At 43.0% G+C, this 16,007-nt stretch overlaps 2 protein-coding genes across 6 annotated transcripts in view; one reads left to right on the top strand and one right to left on the bottom strand.

The window, feature by feature from the left end:
* Positions 1 to 4,672: 4,672 nt before the first annotated feature.
* Positions 4,673 to 15,163, bottom strand: ALDH6A1 (aldehyde dehydrogenase 6 family member A1). The gene is made up of 12 exons (XM_059849964.1): positions 15,064 to 15,163; positions 14,816 to 14,881; positions 12,676 to 12,750; positions 11,144 to 11,305; positions 10,489 to 10,567; positions 9,653 to 9,955; positions 8,824 to 8,945; positions 8,390 to 8,579; positions 7,524 to 7,705; positions 6,933 to 7,112; positions 6,648 to 6,746; positions 4,673 to 6,185 (listed from the first exon to the last, which is right to left on the bottom strand). The coding sequence occupies exons 1-12, from the start codon at positions 15,118 to 15,120 to the stop codon at positions 6,081 to 6,083; spliced, it is 1,620 nt and encodes a 539-aa protein (XP_059705947.1). The 5' UTR covers positions 15,121 to 15,163; the 3' UTR covers positions 4,673 to 6,080.
* Positions 15,164 to 15,325: 162 nt separating this feature from the next.
* The window catches only part of LIN52 (lin-52 DREAM MuvB core complex component), an 81,119-nt gene continuing 80,437 nt past the window's right edge, over positions 15,326 to 16,007 (top strand). For all 5 annotated transcript variants that reach the window (XM_059849969.1, XM_059849967.1, XM_059849966.1 and 2 more), the window contains exons 1-3: positions 15,326 to 15,453; positions 15,536 to 15,610; positions 15,786 to 15,823. In XM_059849969.1, coding sequence (XP_059705952.1) covers positions 15,435 to 15,453; positions 15,536 to 15,610; positions 15,786 to 15,823 — 132 coding nt within the window. In that variant the 5' untranslated portion in view covers positions 15,326 to 15,434. The remainder of the gene's footprint in view (positions 15,454 to 15,535; positions 15,611 to 15,785; positions 15,824 to 16,007) is intronic.

Consider the following 16,007-nt stretch of genomic DNA (forward strand, 5'->3'; position numbering starts at 1 on the left):
TTTTTTCTCCTTTTCTAAACTTCCTCAGCCTCTGTAGCAGACCAGACAGCTGCAGTATAAAGTGGAATCACTGGAAATAGCCTTACAGAACATGACCAGAAAATCTGTGAGAGAGACTTAGAAAACTCAGCCCCCACCAAGTATGGTGGTGATCAAAAAACTGCAGCAACTACTAGAAATGAAGAATTGAGAGATGGACTGAGTGAAAAACATAGCCCAGAATATTTTAAATGAGGGGACTGAGGTGTAAAGATTCCATATAGATGCTCTGTGATGTGAATCAGGAGATCATATCCAGTAGAAAGCATTGAAAGAAAAAGGCCCAAACTGCCTATAACAAAAAAGTACAGAGGCATGTGCAGCAAAGAAGCAATTTCCCCAAATCTAAACATTCAAAAGCAACAGAAGTAGCACAAATAATGTGCACAGAGACCTAACATTGAAAACTAGTGTCCATCTTCCTAGATAGATAGCTAAAAAGTCCTTTGCATGATAATATTTTTTGGATTTGGAATTTCTGTAGTGAGAATAACAGAACAGGCGAGGTTCTGTATGAGTTTCAGTATCCTATAAATTAGCAATGACTTTGTGGGAACCTACTTTCAACTAGGTTATCACTTTTTGGTCCTTATTTCTATGGATTGAACTAAAGGTAAACTCAAAAGAGTTATTTGCATGTTCTGCCATGTCATGTGGAATTTGATAGAGAACTTCCAGTACAGATGTGCTTCTGTAGTTTCATTTTAATAATTATCATTGCTTCTTTTTTGTTTATAGGCATTGCTTTTTCTGGCATTGCTCTTTTGCTTTTTACTTACTCCAGTGAGCTAACAATGAAGCCTAAAAAAATTACAAATAAGGTGCTAACAGCTCTTTACTGTATTGCTGATCATTTTAACAGAAACATACAGTAGATGGCAAATCCAGTCTGTTTTCCACTGGTTTTCCATACCTTAGAAGCCTCTGCTTTGCATTGTGCTTTCAAGGCTGTTTTCCTCGAGCTTTCTAATAATCTAAAAATTAAGTAAGACACTGACATATTGAAAACAAGATCACATGCAGTGCAGTACTGATTGACAGGATTACATTTTATGGTGAATAAAACAGAATCTCAGATTTACAAGTGTATCTAGGAATTTCTGTTAGGATGCAGTTTGAATTAAATAGAGCTACACATGCTGCAGTAGCCAGGATTGCAGGATTGCAGGATTGAGGTCTCCAGCCTCGTGCTAGACATCTGTACCTGCCAACTGCAGCAGTGTCTGAGTACTTGGATTTTAAACTATAGAGTTAAGGTCCCACATAGCTGAAGCTTTCATACATCCTGAGAGATTAACGTAATCCTAAACTTCAGAAAAGTGTTTGTTTAGGATGGATTGGCTACTGAATAACTTGGTGACACAGTCATTTGGAATGCTTTGTTCTGGTTATCTCAAAGATTATACAGGAGAAATGCTCCCTGAAAAACCAGGGGTGAAATCTGTAATTGAGGTCCAAGGAATCTTCTGCCCTGGAGAAGATGGGACAGACTGGAACTGAGAGAGAAAATTGTGTATTGACCCTTTTATGTATGAAGGGGAGAGATAAGGAAAGGACAATGTATTTGAAACTGGTTAATGTTCGTACAAGGCTTCCCCCTCCCACTATTTATAACCACTAACAGAACAGAAGTCATTGAGTTTGTTCTATTTACTTTAGAGAGCCATAGATTTAGAAGCTGAAAACACAACACTGTGCTTACATTTATTTTTAAAATTTGTGTGCTATGAAAAGCTGAATAGGAGCAATGCAGAGCTAGAATTTTAAACCTGCTTTACACACACAGAATCCATGAATGATATGCCTTTGAAATTTTCTTCTAATATATTGATCTTTTCCATTTTTTCAGGGGAAAATTTTTTTTGAAAAACTGGATATCAGTAAGTTGACATGAGAAAAAAAAAAAAACATGTTTTTGATTGCTTTTTGTCCAAATGAATGGGACAAATCCATGGTAATCTTTTGTTTCTTCAGTAGGTGGATACTGAACTGGGCTGATCACTCCAGGTCACAGGATTCTAGTAAATTCTGAATCTAACATAAGAATCTAACTGTGTGAGGTACTTTAACTTTTTGAAAAAGTTGGTACACTGTATACTGATTTTGTACATGCACTAGACTATACTGTTAGATCTTTCTGTATTGTATCAAAAGCAGAACAAGTGGAAATAAATTTTGATACTGCTAAGGTCAAGAACAGAAGCCAGGAGAATTAACCTCACTAAGTGCAGTGGGATTTATTTTGTTCAGTTGTTAATGGATCCCTATCCATCTTTACCAAACAAGTAAGTAATGTTTATTGTGAGTGTAGCACTCCCCAGGTATATTTCCTTATAAGAGTATTGTAAAGCAAAGTTCTCAGTATTAAAAAGTACAAATATCTGCAGCCAGGTTATGGAAAGTTTACTTACTCTATGGTTCATTGCTATCTGCATAAGAAGTGTGGGAGCAGGACTTTAGAGATACCTAAAATATGGCTTACACTGGAAATTCAAAGTCCAAACAGCATTAAATATATTATAAGCTGTGAATTGGGACATGAGATTATAGTGAGGTATCTATATGCACATGAATGTTTGTGTGACAAAAGATGAATTTTTTATTAATTTTCAGATTTGTTTTTATGTTGATCTTTCAGCAGCAGGCATTTAGACACAGTTCTAAAGCCCTCTCTTGTTGAAAAGCAGGTTTATGTTTCCTGGAGGATGCTGTTGTGAAAGTCCATGATCATACAAGGAGATGCATTTTCAGCTAGCACCGGTATTTGGATTAAAAAGGCAAAATTTATGCAGCTGATGTTGCATTCAGTATAGGATCATAGAGGGTGGACCACGATGAAGACTCGTGTGCCTGATTTTCAGATACCACCTCAGATACAACTTTATTGCTAATTATAACACTCCAAGGCAAGCAGTGTCAGCTTACCCTGGAGGAGTAGGTAGGGCAGGGTTCTGGCATGCACAGCTTGTCAGATGTGAGGCAGTCAAGCACACGAGCCAAAATGTAATACTCAGACATCAAATTACCAGATAAAGTTCATGAGCAGGAGCCCTGGAGGCATTTATACATAAAGATATAGAAAGATGTGAGACACTTCCTTAGGAAAGGCAGGCTGCCACCACCCAAAATGGACATGGAAGTGGATTGGAGCCTTTTTCTTGACACAGATAGGAAAAAAACCCCTCTGAGTGGAAGTCACAGGGCCCAATTCTCAGAGGTGGTTAAGGCATTTTAAAACAATTTTTGGACTTTTAAAACAATTTTTAGACTGGAGCATATTAAATATCTTTCAGAATCTGGATTTCAGTGCTTTCTGAGCAAGAAACTGTTTTTAATAGTCTTCAAAGTGTTGACTATGAAATTCTATTTTAATAGTCTAAAGAAATTTATTATGAGATACTTTATACTTTTGTATAACATAGAAGATACATTACTGAGCTTATTTTTATGTGAAATATTAAATAAAAAGGAGAATAAACAGATGAGTGGAAAGCAGTAACAGCAGTGAGATGAGGCAGGTAAATTACAATCAAACAGCATCTGCAGCTTAAACTAAAAAAGGCAGTTCAGTATTAGAAAAGGAACCCACAAGATTTGTATTTCTAGTTCAATTATTTAAAACTATCTGCATAAAATGCTGTTGGAAATGGGGATAATTAGAAAAGATGTTTGCACACAAATGAAAAGATCATACAGGTGTGTAGAAGGTATCTGGAGAAAGTGCAGGAATAGTCCTGCAATACCTCAGGGAGCAGGTAACCTTGATAACAGACTGCTTTTGTTACAGGAGAAGATGGATTTTAGAATTTCTAAAAGAAGGATACAATGGGTTTTAATAGGACAACAGCAAAGTCAGAATAGCAATGCTGATTAGGGAGAAAATGAAGGCATTTTGAAAGTAAATGACTGTAGACAGTATTAGATGCTGTTAATTAGTATTTCTTTCCTAGATACTTGAGTGAATGCCAATGTCTTAATAGTGACTTACCTAGAATATTTTACCTTTGCAACACAGAAAATACTTCTCCCAACCTAATATTTATTACACAGCAGGCCACATTATCAGATTCATCCTCTTCTGCAATGATCCACATGTTCAGATGTTAACAGCATAGACCAAGTAAGGCAGCTATATACTTTCCATGAACAGCAGCCACCAATTAGCAACTCATCTGCACTTTTCAATTTGAAAGTTGGCTTCTGAGGAAAAGGCTGTGAATTCTAGATCCCCTCTCTGCTGCACTGCTGCTTTGACTCTGTGTTTGAAATCCATCTGAAATAGACTTATTTTTCTCCCTCCTAAAGACCTCATTTTTTCCCAAGCAAGGAGCTTGCAAGACCTTGTACAAAGCACTACCATTTGCACTAGTGGTTAGAACCCCGTGTATAAAGTGTTGGTATAACTTGGTGAAGATGTCTGTGATCAAATTATATGTACATGGAAACAGAAACGAGGCATTCCTTGAAATGCTGTGCAAGAAAACTGGTACAGAGGTCCCTGAAATACTGTAAAAGGAAAATGTATACATGGGTTACAGGAGTTGCAGACTCTCTATCTCCTGTGAAGAGGGGAATAAAATCAACATCACACCCATGTAAGGTCTTACCAAGGAACAGTCATGGTCTGCAGAAATATATTAGCATGTTTTTAATCCGTAATCAAATTGCAAGGTGAGAATTTCCCTCTTGTGTATAGCAGAGGAAAAAAACGAGATACAAACATTAGTGAATGCAGAGCAATTGCACTAATATAGAGCTGTCAGTTACAAGGCATCTTTACCAGAAGGCAGGATACAAAGTGTTCACATTCAGATTGTTTAATTAGAACACTTAATGGTTACAATCATTAGAAGAATTTTAATTTCCATGGATGTTTGAGTGAGATCCCTGCAGATCCTTCATGGCTGCATTGTCTTTCAGGAACCAGAAATAAAAATACAGGCTCTCCAGCTCCAAATGGACAGATTCTTAAAACCACGTTGTATATACCAAGCCATACTCCTCTCTAGCAATAGGAACTTGCAGTCCCAAGAGTACATGACTGTTTGAGCAAATGTGACAAGGAGTGAATCAACCAACACAAGAAATACAGCTACAATCAGGACAGGAAACCAACAGACAAGGCCTGGCTGCTTTGTGATTAAAAAATGTGCTCTTTCTTCCTACTGACCTGTCTACTTAAGCTCCATTTTATTCAGACGCACATGATGCTGTGACACAAAGATACACATACATGGTTATGTTTCTGCTTCCACAGTTTCATTATGCTACAGGATGTGTAGGCTTGTATCCCTTAGCACAGGGAAAAGGCACCAAACAACTTTCAGCTATAATGGAATTGCTGGTAAGCTTGAGCATACAAGCCCCAGACAGAACAGGAACAGAAGTTTACAAGCTGTCAAAGGTACAGTGAAGGTCACTGTACCATACAGAAATTTCTTTCATCCTCAGACAAGCAAACAAATATGCTTTCCTGAAAAATCCATACAAAGCTATCTCCCAGTGTTTTGGAAACTGCTCGACAGGTGAGACTGACAACTTGCTGTTTTCATCATATGTAAAGTCACTTCTGTGAGACACGCAAGATGTCCCAGTTATGTCACTCAAAATGAGTACTCATCTTTGAGTAAGGTGAACTCAGAATCTTAATATGCAAGATAAAGAGGTAAATAAACCTGCTACAAGATGTAGTCAGGAGTGAGTCACTAAGGCTAAAGATACTGAAATAAAAACCAGAGTAATGTTCAAGTTCATGGGGTCTGAAAAGAAACACAAACTAAGACCAATCTCAGTGGCTGCCATTTCAGTTAGATAAGGTTATTTAGTCTTTGATAGGTTGTATGGAAAAAATTAGTTCAGCTAACCAAAAAAACACTGACAGCAACAGAAAATCCAGACCATGAGTCACATGAGCCTGCACAGTAACAGATCCTTGAGACAAAGCAGCTTTCTATTCATTCCCAAGTAAAGGGCGATAGTCAGAACAAAGCTGGAAAGTGCAGCATAGAAGGGCACCAGGAAGAGCATCTGCAAAGGCTGGTTTAGTTTCCCATAGTTGGCATAACCACAGCAGGCTTGGCAATGGTGGCATCTTCCTCTTTCCACTGAGAAATGATAGTTTTCAGTTGTGTATAGAACTGCACTCCCTGGAGGAGAGAGCCACATATCAGATATTTGGCCTTATGAATTTCTCAGGTCTACATTAGTGGTGTATCAAACAGTTTTTGCTTTATCTAAACAGGATTGAGTTTTCTTCTTTGGGAACAATTCTTGTCTGCCTGTTCTTTTTACCAGTTTCACAAAGATTCTGATTCTATGAGAAAGCTTGCTAGTTATTGCTCCCTTCTCAAATATTCTAAAAAGACTTGCATTTTTTCACTTAAGAGAAAAATAAAGAGGAATGGGCTATCTATGATTGTGACATGCATTATGGTGCTGTGATCACTGACTGGTTTTCAGTTTCCTGTTTGAAATATCTGCAAAGTCTCCTCACTAATGAGGTCTGATGACATCTGCCCATTGCCATTTATAACATTTATATCAATGATTATCACAATTCAAATTTATCACAATTTAACCCAATAGAGTACTGTGAATCAGAAAGTTACCTGTTTGCCATAGAAATTGGTGTCCCCTCTGAAAGAAGCACGAGAGCCAGTGAAAGAGAACATGGGCAGAGGTACTGGGATTGGAACGTTGACACCCACCTACACCAAAGGAAAGCTGCCATATTAGTCACAAGAAGTAACAGATTGCAGAGCACTCTTCAAATGCATTTTGTTTTCTCATGTCTGAGGCTGGGTACTGCTGGCTGAGAGGGCAGTGACTACAGCTGAATGGTTACTCACTGTAAATGGTGAGGGCTAAAAGCAACAATCCTAGCTGGAACATACCTGCCCCACATCTACCAAGTGAGAATACTTCCGAGCTGTGGCTCCATTGGTGGTGAAGATTGCAGTTCCATTCCCATAGGGGTTATTGTTCACCATCTCAATGGCATCATCCAAAGTGTCTGCTTCCATCACCACTAGGACGGGCCCGAAGATTTCCTCCTTATAGCAAGTCATGTTTGGCTGCCAATGCAAAGAGCAGAAAAAGCAGCTTGTATAAAGGATATAATAAAAATATCATAGTAAATAGGATGTAAGAAACACACATGCTGTTGGTACTTGTTATATTCCTAGGATTACTGATCATACTGCATTGCCACAGGCCATCCTTCAGTCCTCCTTGCCTCTTCACCATTTCCCATGCCCTGTACTCTATCTAGTACACTAAAGAAGGCACCACTTTTTATCTCCAGAGTGCTTTCTGCTTTTACTGCCTGCATTACAAGGAGTACTTCATTGACACTGTGCAAGGGAAGGCTGAGCCATTTATGGCCTTTCTACCTGGTGGTCACTGATTACTGACTGATTTGGCTAACCCAGTTTTCAGCTGACCTTGCAATACACACTTGCAAGCACTGGTTTTGGTCATCTTACCTTGACTTTGGCAAGGATCGTTGGTCCAACAAAATTGCCATTTTCATAACCCTTCACTTTGACATTGCGTCCATCCAGGAGAAGGCTGGCACCTTCTTTTACTCCTTTCTCAATCAGACTGCAAACCCGTTCCTTAGCTTGGGGACTGATTAGAGGCCCAAGATCTGCTCCAGGCTGGTCTCCTGTGAAGAGGCAGAGACACCAAGTTTTTAACTGTGACAACTTCCTTTTCATAGGCATCTGGGAGATAACTACACTAGTAGGAAAAATCTGAAAATCCTGATGTTTCCAAGACACAGAACACAGATTTGAGACATTGATGAACAGGAACATCACCGCTGCAGCTCTCATAATCAACACAGAATCACCAGAAAGCCAAAATTCAACAATAGATTCTTCTCAGGAAGGAAACTTTTCCGCTTTGCAGCACTTTATTGAATATAAACAAAATGTATTTCCCCTAGAATTAATAACAGTCTAGCTTTTTCAAAGTACTTGTTTCCATTTTTCTTTTCTTATTGTATGTTTACTACAAATTGGAAGGATCTTAAAATGAGGTTGCTATATAAAAGGCAGATATGAGGTAAACATAGGATTTAACCACAAATCTCCAGTTAAAACAAGACTGATCCTGTAAACATTGCATCACAGTCCCACCAGTTCCCAGCAGCTGAAAACATATTCCTACCTCCAAGTCCAGGGCTGGGTTTCCCAATCCAGACAATCTGCTAGCTCCTACCCCTGCACATCAAACCGGTGGTGCCAATAGCTCCAAGGGTCACAACACGGTATGGCAGATAAGCTGACCTTAAAAGCTATGGCTGTACAGAAGTGGAGTACCTTGTAAAAATTATCTCAGTCTGTACCTGCATTTACTCGTAGATTTTTGGCTCTGTCCACAAGCTCTGGCAGCCATTTCTGAGCTTCTCCTACTAGAATTGCTGTAGATAGGGCCATGCAGCGTTGGCCAGCTGCTCCAAAAGCAGCCCCAACCAGCTGGTTCAAGGTGTTCTCTTTATTGGCATCAGGCATCACCACACCATGATTCTTGGCTCCCTGAAAAACAATACACAGTCTCCCATTATTAACCACCCCAGACTGCTTCTTCTCTAGCCCTCTGGCAATGATTTCTTATAGTGGCTATGATTCTGCTACCAACAGGCTGGCAAGAGAGCAGCCTTATCACTTAGCTATCAGCAGCAAAGTCAGCTTCTGCTGCTGAGTGGTGTGGTCTCTTTTAACATTCACAGGTGACAGAGGTAGTCTGTGTGCTCAAGTGTGCTCTGTTCAGAGACATTACCATGTTGGCCTGGACTCTCTTGCCATTTCGGGATCCTCTCTCATAGATGTACTCTCCAGCCTGATTAGATCCCACAAAGCTGATTGCTCTGATATCCGGATGGTCACAAATGAAATTCACAGCTTCAAATAGGAAATAATACATTGTAACTGTGATGCACAAATGCTTCCCTCCGTTCCCATCCCCACAGCACTAAACCTGTGTATCTTTCTTCTCATTGAAATTATTGCCTCTGTGTTTCCTACATCTGAGTTCCCAGAAAGCCTGTCTGTGTAACTTTTCACTCACTTCTTAGGACATGTACTCCTGCCCTGTCTTCATTCTACTGGCTCTCTCACATCTCTTCATGCTTTGGGCACCTCCCAGGGTGCCTGAGCAGTGTCAAAAGTGAAGTTACTGTTCTCTATTTGTATCATCATGTCCTGAAGTTACTTGTGTGCTGTAAAAAATAGCATGTTAGGAGCCAGGATACTGGCATCCACTGTATAGTCAGTGAGGCATTTAATTCTTGTTTAGGCTTCCTTGCGAATCCAAGATTATTTATCTACTTATTTTAGTTGCAGTTTTGGTTGCTAAATAGAATTTGAGCACTTACATGCCTTGGGAACTCTGACCCCAATCCCCAAAATTTTGCCCACCGTATCTCCTGAAAGATCTGGCGCAAGGTGACAGAGAATCTCCCACTCACCTTTCAGCTTTATCAATAGAGCTGAAGCATCTGTCCAAACCTATCTAACAGCAGCAGTCTCAGACTCTCCAACTGGTACCTCCCACTGAGCACACACCACAACACATACATTTGTCATGTCCCGGGAAGGGTTGTTATTACCTTCATGTTGTCCATGGATAATATTCAGGGTCCCATCGGGGGCACCAGCATCCTGAAACAGCTTGGCAAGGAACATCAGTGCTCCTGGTACACGCTCAGATGGTTTCATCAAGAAGGTGTTTCCACAAACCATAGCCATGGGGAACATCCAAAGAGGAATCATGGCTGGGAAGTTGAATGGTGCAATGCCGGCACACACGCCCAGAGGCAGGCGGTAGGTGTAAGTGTCCATGTCTTTAGTGATGGAGGGCATGGTCTCCCCAAGGATGAGGGATGTCACACTGCAAGCATGTTCAACCACCTCTGCAGCAGAAAGGGCAATATGCTGCTGGATGATCTGTTAACAATGAGTCCCCAAACTCCCTTTTCACTACTGCCTTGACCCACCTCTTTCTTCCAGCCTCTTCTCCCACAACTTAAAACTTGTTGTGATCCAGAAAATCCCTCTGCCAAGCATTGTGAAAAAATTATGAATGGATTCTCTCTTGACCACGCTACACATCATTGTGATAGGAGCGCAGACACAACAGGCCCACTACAAAATGCACAGGTATAGCACTATTGTACCACCTGGGACTCAACCTTAGATATCTGAAAACAGGTAAGAAGTTCTTATCCCTGTTTAGCAACTTGCAGTCACTCCTAGAAAAAGCTCTAATGACTTGGAAGTGATTTAAAGATACTCTATCTAAGAAAACTCTTCACCTTAGAGCAACACTTTGACTATGGGGCTATAAAGGGATCAACATATACAGAGCAATCAGTTGCTCAGGAGACCTCATCCATTCCTGTGGGTTCTCAAACCCCCTTTTCAACGGGAGGAGCCAGCAGCTTACGGAGGCCTCGGAAAACATCTCCCTCAGCATCAGCCAGGGTCTTCCCTTGCTCAAAGGTGATGAGTTTGGCAATTTCTTTCTAAAAATGGAAAACACAATATTTATAAATGTTAGAAAAGTGCCCAGCCATTAAACAGATTGCAAGGATAAGACAGAATTAACAGAGTTGAACATCACAATGAATAGACTGAACAGAATCCAGAAAAACCTATGCTGGCTGATTTGCTCCTTATAAACAAGAAGCCAATAACCCACATAGGTGACATTTTAGAAAAAATCATCCTAGGACGGCTTGTATTCTAATGCTTTCAGGTATGACACCACATACACACCAAAAAATCCATCAGGGAAACCCAAAACCACAGCAACATACTTGTCTTCATCAACTGACACAAGTTCCATCAAGGATTAAAGTTCCTTCCACGGTCTCTTGGTAAAGGGACAAATTCAGAATAATATTTCCTAAGAAGTACAGCCATTGTTACCATTGGATGGGAAGTGTTTTGCTGCACCTCTCCACAGTGTGTCAGTTGGTTCCTCGATCATGGCAACACCTCATCAAGAACTCTGTAAACCCCGAGTCTCTCAATTTAGTTCCTAAAATCAGCTGCAATGCATTCAGCCATAGCCATCACACACAGCCATGGTGTCTCACCAGATTGTCTTTGATGAGCTGTTGGTAGCGCAGAAAGATTTGCTGGCGACTCAAAACAGATGTTTCTGACCAGTTCCAAAAAGCCTTTTTGCAAGAAGCCACAGCTGCCTCCATCTCACTGGCTGTGGCTTTTGGTACACGACCAACCACCTCGTTTGTGGCCTGAAACAGAAAACAAATTGCATTAAAACTCAGCTTTTCCCATCTTTTCCCACCAACCATTCAAGAGTCCTTTCACAGGACACACCTAATAGTCTTGTTCTACAGGGAGTTGTAATTCTGAGGGCAGAGCACAAAATAAATGCCTTCCTTGATTGCACACAAAAGACCTGGGCTACAACTGGAGTAGTTCTGAAAACCTGCACTCCAAATATATCAAGTTAGGTACTCAGAAAACTACAAATGCAGTGCTGATTTCCAAGCTGGAGTTGAAGTGTCCTGTCTATCTTGAAACTTCTAGAGAATATAAGGCAAAAGTTTCTGTGGGCTTTGGTTTTTTCCCTCTCCATTGTCTTGGTTCATCTGGCTGTCCCTCTTGCACATTAAATGAGGCAAAATTCCTTTGTGAAAAGCAGTACCTGACTGTGCAATTGCCATTGATGTTAGCTTACCTATACCCCTAGGCCAAAGTACTATATTTACATACAACCTTAATTCTACAGTATTTTAACTTCAACCTTGTTGCCAGTTTAACCTCCTTCTAATGTTCTCTTAAAAATTAAATCTGCTTTGACATGACAAAAATTTCAGATATATCACTAAGAGAGAAACTACTCAAAACAAGAGGAAGAAAATTAAACAAGAACACTGCTTGCTACATAGAGACCAAATGAGCTTCATGAACATGACTTGCTGCTCTGATAATTTCCACAAAGCAAATGAAAATAAAGCTTTACAGAGAAGATTTAGAAACTGCTGTTTAAATGCTTACTAGGGAGACCAGGAGGATCAGAATTCTGAGTGCAACCTCATTTCCATTTGTCTTTGGTGGAGTACATAGACAATACCAGTGCTACTTATCTATTTTGCACTGCATAGCATCCAGCTCTGTGATAATTGAGGATAACAGATAGAAGCTCTCTGAAAGGAGAGGAACTTCAGCTGTCAGGATTTTAACCTTTTTAATCTGAGTAATATCAGCCTCTATGAGGACTTCACATTCAGCTGGCATCAAATCACACCCAGTTGATTTCATATACAGGGTGAAAGACACCCTTCAGAAATTTGACATACTCATCACAGAGCCTTTCTATGAAAAAAAAAAAAAAAAAAGGAAAAAAAGTAAAATTTAAGCTTCCTTTCTGCAGATCAGCAGCTTACTATTTGAGAGAGGTAAAGGCGATAGTAACTTATTCTGAGACTGACATTTCATGTGAAAAGGAAATTGAGAAGCTGTAGTCTGCCTTAAGCTCCAAGTCTAAACCTTTCCCAAGAAATATGTGTATGTTTTTCTTCTGCCACATCCCTGAAGAGAGGCACAGACTTTGTTTCACAATGATCACTATTTACATAAGATGAGACCATTCACTTACCGGGTTGTGAATGTCAATCCATTCAGTAGTTTTGGACTCAATAAACTTCCCATCAATGAAGAGTTTGGTTGTTGGCTGTGGAGGGCAAAACATTGGACAGTGAGTTACTTTTGTCTCAACATGCCTAAATACCAGTGTGCCATATTACATGCAAGCCTTCATCATTTACTGCTATGTGAACTACCAGAGTTTGAATTGAGTCTTCACAGCAAGACCCAGCTAACTGCTTTCTGCCCCAATCTGCACTCACTTTATACCAAAATTACCAAAATTCTTTCTAAAAGCAGTTATAGATAAAAATACATTGCTATGCTTATGTTCAGAATTGTTTCAATCTATTTAATCAAAACCTGAAAAACTCCAACTCACAAATGTTCAGAAGAAACAGTTAATAATTCACATCATGGGAATTCCATGAACCCAGTGCAGACTGTACCACTGTCCCATGTGCCTCCTTCCCATCAAGCCACTAAGCAGGTTCGTCTTCCCAGTTTATAGCTTCAAGCAGAAAACTGGACTTTCCCCACCCCCCACTTGGTCTTGCAACTAAGAGCAAGAAACCTGTGTCTGTGGGCTGTCCTGGCTGGCAGCACAGAAAACAGAACCTTCCCACTCAGATGAAGAGGAGGGACAAGGAAAGTTTGGAATAAGAAGATCAGGCAAACATTGAACAGAACAGAAAGCAGAGTTAAAAGCTGTAAATAGTATTAGATAGGCAACAAAACTGCGCTATTCAGGAAAACAAATTGTGACTGTATAAATTAAGAAACTAGAAAAGATGAGTTGACATTGTTAGGTAAGGACAGAACTAGGAGAAAGCAAGAACCAGTTAATCATGACAAAAATCCATGACTTGGGGAGAACAAGTAAGAGAAAGGGGAAGTGGATCTTCTGTATGAATAACAGAAATGGGACAGATCAACAGAACTGGGATATAAACTCAAATGTATCAGAAAATGGAAGAAACTGTGATGTGGAATTATGAAAGGGAGATGAGGACTTGGATGCTATCCAAAGTGTAACGAAGAGAAAGAGATCAGAGAAAGAACCAGGAACATAAATGGTATTGGGTGGACAAGTAATGGCAGTGAAAAGTGGATGAAAATGAAAAAAAATAAGCAGCAATGTTGGTTGGAACAAATTGAGAAAGCTTTGAGATGAGAAAGCTAGGATCAGAAGTAGAAAATAAGTCTGTTAATGGACAAGCAAAACTTAATGATCTGGAAAGCAACACTAGAAGAGAATTAAAATTTAAAAATTGCAGATAATTATGTAGCTGGAATCACATTTGGAGAAGAGAAGCAGAAATCTGTGCCTATGAAAACACAATCTCCTCTAGAACCTGGAAGGAAGCACAGGAAATCTGAGTCCCCCGACCGAGTTTCCTGACTGTCAGAAAAGCTGCTGGTCTAGTGCTGGTCTAAAGAATGACAAACTCCTATGGCTGTCAGTCACTCCATTAGCCTCAGTGCCACTGAGGCTAATACAATGGAGCTGGAAATTCCAGGGCTTTATGATCCACACAGATTTCAGTGCAATGGAGTTAATGTTTTTTTCAAATTGCTTAAAAAGGATATCTCAAACATTGCACACGCAACAAAAAAATACTTTAAGCAAGCCAGGAAATGGTGAATTAAAATTAATTGCACTTTTTCCGTAAGATCGCCACCCTTTTTTATGCAGAGAATGCACCTGCTGCGGAAACATGGACGGCAGTAAAGCAGACTACTTGTGGAATCCTGGTTTGGAGTTCGGAGAGAGTGCGGCCATGGACAGCGGAGGAAAAAAGGCAGTACAACAACTAAAGCTGTTTGATACTGTCCGAAGGAAACCAGATCTTCTCTCTGTCGCAAACAGATGCATGAGGCCAGTCCGGAGCCACCAGGAGAACGCGAGGTGGCGGGCGGCCACCGACCAGCTCCGAACTCTGACAAATCGGACATGGAACTTTTTTCCATCCCTCCCGTCGAGCACGGGGGCAGTGCCGATGTTTGTTCCACCGGACCCACCCGGACCCACGGGGGGTCCAGCCGAGCCGGAGGGAACGGCCTTAGCGAAGCGGACGTGAGGGCAGCGTCCGGGGCTCTCCCGCGCCTCCCTCCCCCGCCCACCGGCTCTGCTCCGCGGGACGGGCACTCACCACCGAGGAAGAGAAGGACGCGGCGACTGAGGTGATCCAGGGGGCACCACCGGCTCTCCGCGGCAGCTGGACGGGGGGAAGCACAGACCACCTCAGGGCGGGTCAGGCGGCACCTCCCCCCGACCCCCCTCCGGCTTCTGCCCGTCCGGGACCGACCCCCCCGCGGAGTCCCGGGGCCAGGTGAGCTACGACCCCCCGGCGCCCCCCGAGCAGCGGGAGCCGCCGCGAGCCGGAGCCGGCCGCCTCACCCTGAGCGCCACGCGGCGCCGCCCGCCCCACACTCCGCGCGCCGCCGCCGCCGCCATCCCGGCCGAGGGTCCCCGCTCCGAGGCCCCCGGCGGCGCCCCCCGCCCCGCCTCGGGCCCCGCCCCCGCGCGGCCTTCGGCCAATCGCCGCCAGCAGTCGCTCCGGCCACGCCTCCCTCGGGCCCCGCCCCCCGTACCGGGCCACCGATTGGCTGAGGAGGCCGAGCCGCCCTCCGAGCGTCGCGGCCCGGCCCCGCCCGGCCCAGCGCCGCCCCCCGGCGGCCGCGAGAGCGGCACGTGGGGCTCGGGGGCGGGGTTTGTTTTCCGCTCCCGCTCTGCCGCGGCCGCGGGGGCGGTCACGTGAGGCGCGCGCCATGGCGGCTCCGGCGGACGGTGAGGCGGGAGGGCCGGGCGGTATCGCCGCTGCCCCGCGCCGCTCCCCGCCCGTCCTCCCCTCACCCCCTCTCTGTTGCAGGCGCCGACCTGGAGGCCTCGCTGCTGAGCTTCGAGAAGCTGGACCGTGCCTCCCCGGACCTGTGGCCCGAGCAACGTAAGTCCGGCGGGCCCGCGGCCCCGAGTCTGACAGCTTGGGGTGGGGTGGGGTGGGGAGAGCCCGACCGGGGCCGGGCCGCCTTGAGGCAGCTGCACGGCCCGGGCCAGGCCGGGGTGGCGGTGCTGCCCGCAGAGGCGCTCGGCCCCCGCCAACCTCCGCTTTCTCTCCCCAGTGCCCGGGGTTGCCGAGTTCGCCGCCTCCTTCAAAAGCGTGAGTGAGCGCTGCTTTGCCTTTCGCGTTTCCTCCTTCCGTGTAATAGTAGATCTGCAGGTTCTCTGGCGGGCTTTACATCTTCTATGAGCCGTATCTCAGTAATAAATCCAGTAAATGCTACATTTTGGTTTTAATGTATCTTTTATATATGTGTTTCTTTTTTATACTTTATGCGGTTCAC

This window comes from Haemorhous mexicanus, chromosome 6 (assembly GCF_027477595.1).
Source record: "Haemorhous mexicanus isolate bHaeMex1 chromosome 6, bHaeMex1.pri, whole genome shotgun sequence".
In the NCBI taxonomy this organism is placed as follows: domain Eukaryota; kingdom Metazoa; phylum Chordata; class Aves; order Passeriformes; family Fringillidae; genus Haemorhous; species Haemorhous mexicanus.